Source organism: Pteropus vampyrus, unplaced genomic scaffold, assembly GCF_000151845.1.
Source record: "Pteropus vampyrus isolate Shadow unplaced genomic scaffold, Pvam_2.0 Scaffold383, whole genome shotgun sequence".
Classification (NCBI taxonomy): domain Eukaryota; kingdom Metazoa; phylum Chordata; class Mammalia; order Chiroptera; family Pteropodidae; genus Pteropus; species Pteropus vampyrus.
The window spans coordinates 718715-722332 of record NW_011889164.1 but is presented as its reverse complement, the minus strand read 5'-3'; the positions used below and the strand labels follow the sequence as shown (position 1 = coordinate 722332).

Genomic DNA, 3618 nt, shown 5'->3' with positions numbered 1-3618 from the left:
TATTTTCCATACTCAGGTTGGGCTATACTCGTATATGTAATGTATTTCATCAGTTCTTTTCTCTGAGATCAAGAGGCATCTTACGAACAATGACATGTCACGACTTTAACTGGTAGCCCTTTTCTTTCTTAGTGGCACATAGTGGTGCATCCTCAAACTGAGGTCATCTTAGATTTAAAGAAATACGACAGAAAGTGTTCTAGTCATTAAATCACTAAGGTGGCATTAAACAAATTCTTATGTGTTATCTATTACATGCCAGGCATAGTAAAGAAAAATATTTTTAGGTATTTATGTATACTTTTCTGGATACTGACACTAAAATAGAAAGTATAATATTAAAGAAAAGTCTGTTTCCTTTTAAATCAGTTTTTTTAAAAAAATCAGTGTTAATCGGTAAAAAAATAAAATTTAAGTATTAAAATTAAAAATATTTACCAACTGAAAAATCCTTGTAAATATCTGAAAAAAAAAAATCCCAGCAAGACAAATAACTTATTTGTATCAAATAAAAATCCAAAATATTTAAAGTCACAGCTCAAAATAATAGTTAACTAAACTTCAAAAGGTCTTTGACATTTTCATGAAAGAGAAACATCTTACTACTCACAACATTCTCTAACAGCTATATTTTAACTCTGCAAAATATTTATTTACAAAATAAAGCTGACTCATTTGAACAAAGATTAGTTCATCCAAAATCATTATTTCCACAAAATCCACTTACTGGCATGCGTTCCGTCACACCTCCAATCTTGAAGTTCATTGTAGATCTCACAGTCTGAGCACCATAATACTTATCATTTGGGACCTTAAGTTCACCAAAGGTATCATATTCTATCCGAAAGGAATTCTGGCTAGCCTATAGATAAAGATAAGACACTATTACAGCTTGAAAAGAAATTGTCAAACGTAATAACTTCATATCAACTGTAAGGGAAAAAAATCTTAATAAGTACCACAAAGACAAAAAAATCCATTTTGATTTTCATTCTACTCCCCGCCTCCAGCTCTTTTGAGAAATTTTAGTCACACACATTAATACAGATGTTAAAGACATATTACAGAATTCATACATTACATAGATGATAAATACAAAGAAAGCCTTTAAAGGAAAAATAATCTTTTCCAATTCAGGAGTATGCCTATTATTGGTCAAGCTTTGGACAATTCAGTGTACTCAACTTAATGCTTATTTTACTGGGAACTTCAGAAAACAGTAGAAGAATGAGACTTTAAAATCTGAAAATATTACCTATTTAAACAAAGCTTATCTGAGGTCTACAAATACTATGCATGAGAGATAACTCAGTGCAATACAAACAGTCCAGACTGCTGTGTCACCTTCAGCAAGTCGGCTTTTCTCATTTATAAATTAAAGTAAATGTACGGACAAGTGAAGACAGGCTAGGTCCATTCTTGACCTTTTCAGGCTGAGGAACCCTTTGGGAATATGAGGAAAGCTATGGATCTTCTCCCAATACAAATGAACATAAATACATATACGCAAGTCCTACGTATGATTTTAGGGAGTTTATATCTTGAAGTCAATCCACCACCCAGAATAAGAGCCCACGACCCAAAGTCCTTTTTACAGAGAAACTAGGTTCTACCAAGTACAGAGTTACACTAATACAAAAAATCAATAACTGATAAAAAATATTTTATAGCACTGTAAAAAATTTATTGTAAAACACTAGAAATTTGGAATTTACACATGATACTTTATATTAAGGAGGCCTCAAGAAATACTAAGCTTTAATGTTCGTTTTGCATTAATTATGAAATAAACATGGTCAGATGATTCAAAAGATTTAAAAATCCATAGCCAACTAATTTTGTTTTAGTAAATAGTCTTCTGACAAGAAAAAGTTTTATTTACAAAACCCTTTATGTTATAAAGACTTTTGGATTGCATGAAAAGAAAAATAATTGTGTCTAGGTGGAAATATAGGAGTATAATTAATAAGGTACATTTTTCCCCCATGCCTAAAAGTCTACAGAGGACTAGCCTAAGCCAATAAGGAGAAGCTAATAAAAGTAATCATATCCTGGCATTTACTAGGTAGCAAATACTTCCTCACAACCACCTAGGAGATTTTACCATTACCAGTCTCACGTTAAAGAAGTCTACACTGAGGCTTGGAGCCATTAAATAATTTTAGCAGATCACCTGCTATCTCAGCAGATAGCAAGGCGGAAGGCATGAAATATTCAAACTCGGACTGTCATATTCCAAAAGCTGTTTAGATTCATTTTTTTTTTAATCATCACTTCCATAAACCAAGAAACAGGGAGTAACTCCAAATCGGCCCACAACAATCCCTTGAGTTGTATCCCTTCCCTGTAGAATAAAAGAGGCTGAAGATGTTGTTAAGACTTTTCTCTAATAGAGCCTGGTTACGCTGACATGGCTGTATAACAACTTGCCTCCCAAAAGCAGCTCGGTTCTATATCTCAAATGGACACAAGTATTTTGCATTATGATCTTTGTTTTGGATACCCCAAGTAAACACCCTTGTATGTTAAAATATACTTGGTCCAACGCTAGCAATGACAGCAGTGGCACTTGGACACATGAGTTAGGTTCTTCTTCTCTATCACCTTGTAATGAGACAGACAAGGTGCTGGCAACAAAGAAGAGAGATTGGTTTCCGGAAGTCATCTGTACAATCAGGTTCTATTCCTTAAACTTACGTCATTGCTTTTTGTGTTCAAAATTATTAAATTTTCATCCTGAAACAGCAATAACTTTGTCTCCCAAATCAGCAGTCCCCAACCTTTTTGGCACCAGAGACCACTGCTCCTATGAAAATCTAACGGCTGATGATCTAAGGTGGAGCTGAGGCGGTGATGCTAGCGCTGGGGAGCGGCTGCAAATATAGATGAAGCTTCACTAGCTGGCCCACCACTCGCCTCCTGCTGTGAGGCACATTCCCTAACACTCCTTGGCCTGAGGTTTGGGGGCCCCTTCCCTAAATAACAGGCTGCTATGATAAAACTCAGTGACATTCAAAGATATTTGGAAAAATCTTGATACATAAATTTTAGCTATTTTCTTCAGCTTAAACTTTAAAAAAAATTTAATTCCAAATCTAGAAACAAAAGCCTCAAACTGTAGAACCTTGACAATGATCATTGTAAAAGTGTAGAAGTCAATTGTGGCTGAAATAACAATCTCAGCAAACACTTCAAAAAATATACAGTTGACCCCTGAACAACACAGGTTGAACTGTGCAAGTCCACTTATAGAAGGATTTTTTTCAATAAATACTACAAATGTACTTTCCTTATGATTTTCTTAGTAACATTTTCTTTCCTCTTACTTACTTTAGTGTAAGAATACAGTATATACTACATGTACAAAATATGTGTTAAATGTTTATATTATCAATAAGACTTCTGGTCAACAGTAGGCTATTAGCAGTTAAGTTTTTGGGGAATCAAGTTATACGTGATTTTCAATTGGGCAAGGGTTGGTGCCTCTAAACTCTGTGTTGTTCAAGGATCAAATGTATTTCCTGTCCTCACAGTAATAATAAATATCCCATATTTGCAACAACATGTAGTTTGTCTACCTAATAATAAACTATTAGCAGCTTAACTAGTAACGAACTA

At 34.1% G+C, this 3618-nt stretch overlaps 1 protein-coding gene across 4 annotated transcripts in view; it reads right to left on the bottom strand.

Moving 5' to 3' along the window:
* FH (fumarate hydratase) overlaps positions 1–3618 on the bottom strand; it is a 30136-nt gene that overhangs the window by 23219 nt on the left and 3299 nt on the right. For all 4 annotated transcript variants that reach the window (XM_011380005.2, XM_023523196.1, XM_023523194.1 and 1 more), the window contains exon 2: positions 728–862. In XM_011380005.2, the coding sequence (XP_011378307.1) occupies positions 728–862 (135 nt within the window). The remainder of the gene's footprint in view (positions 1–727; positions 863–3618) is intronic.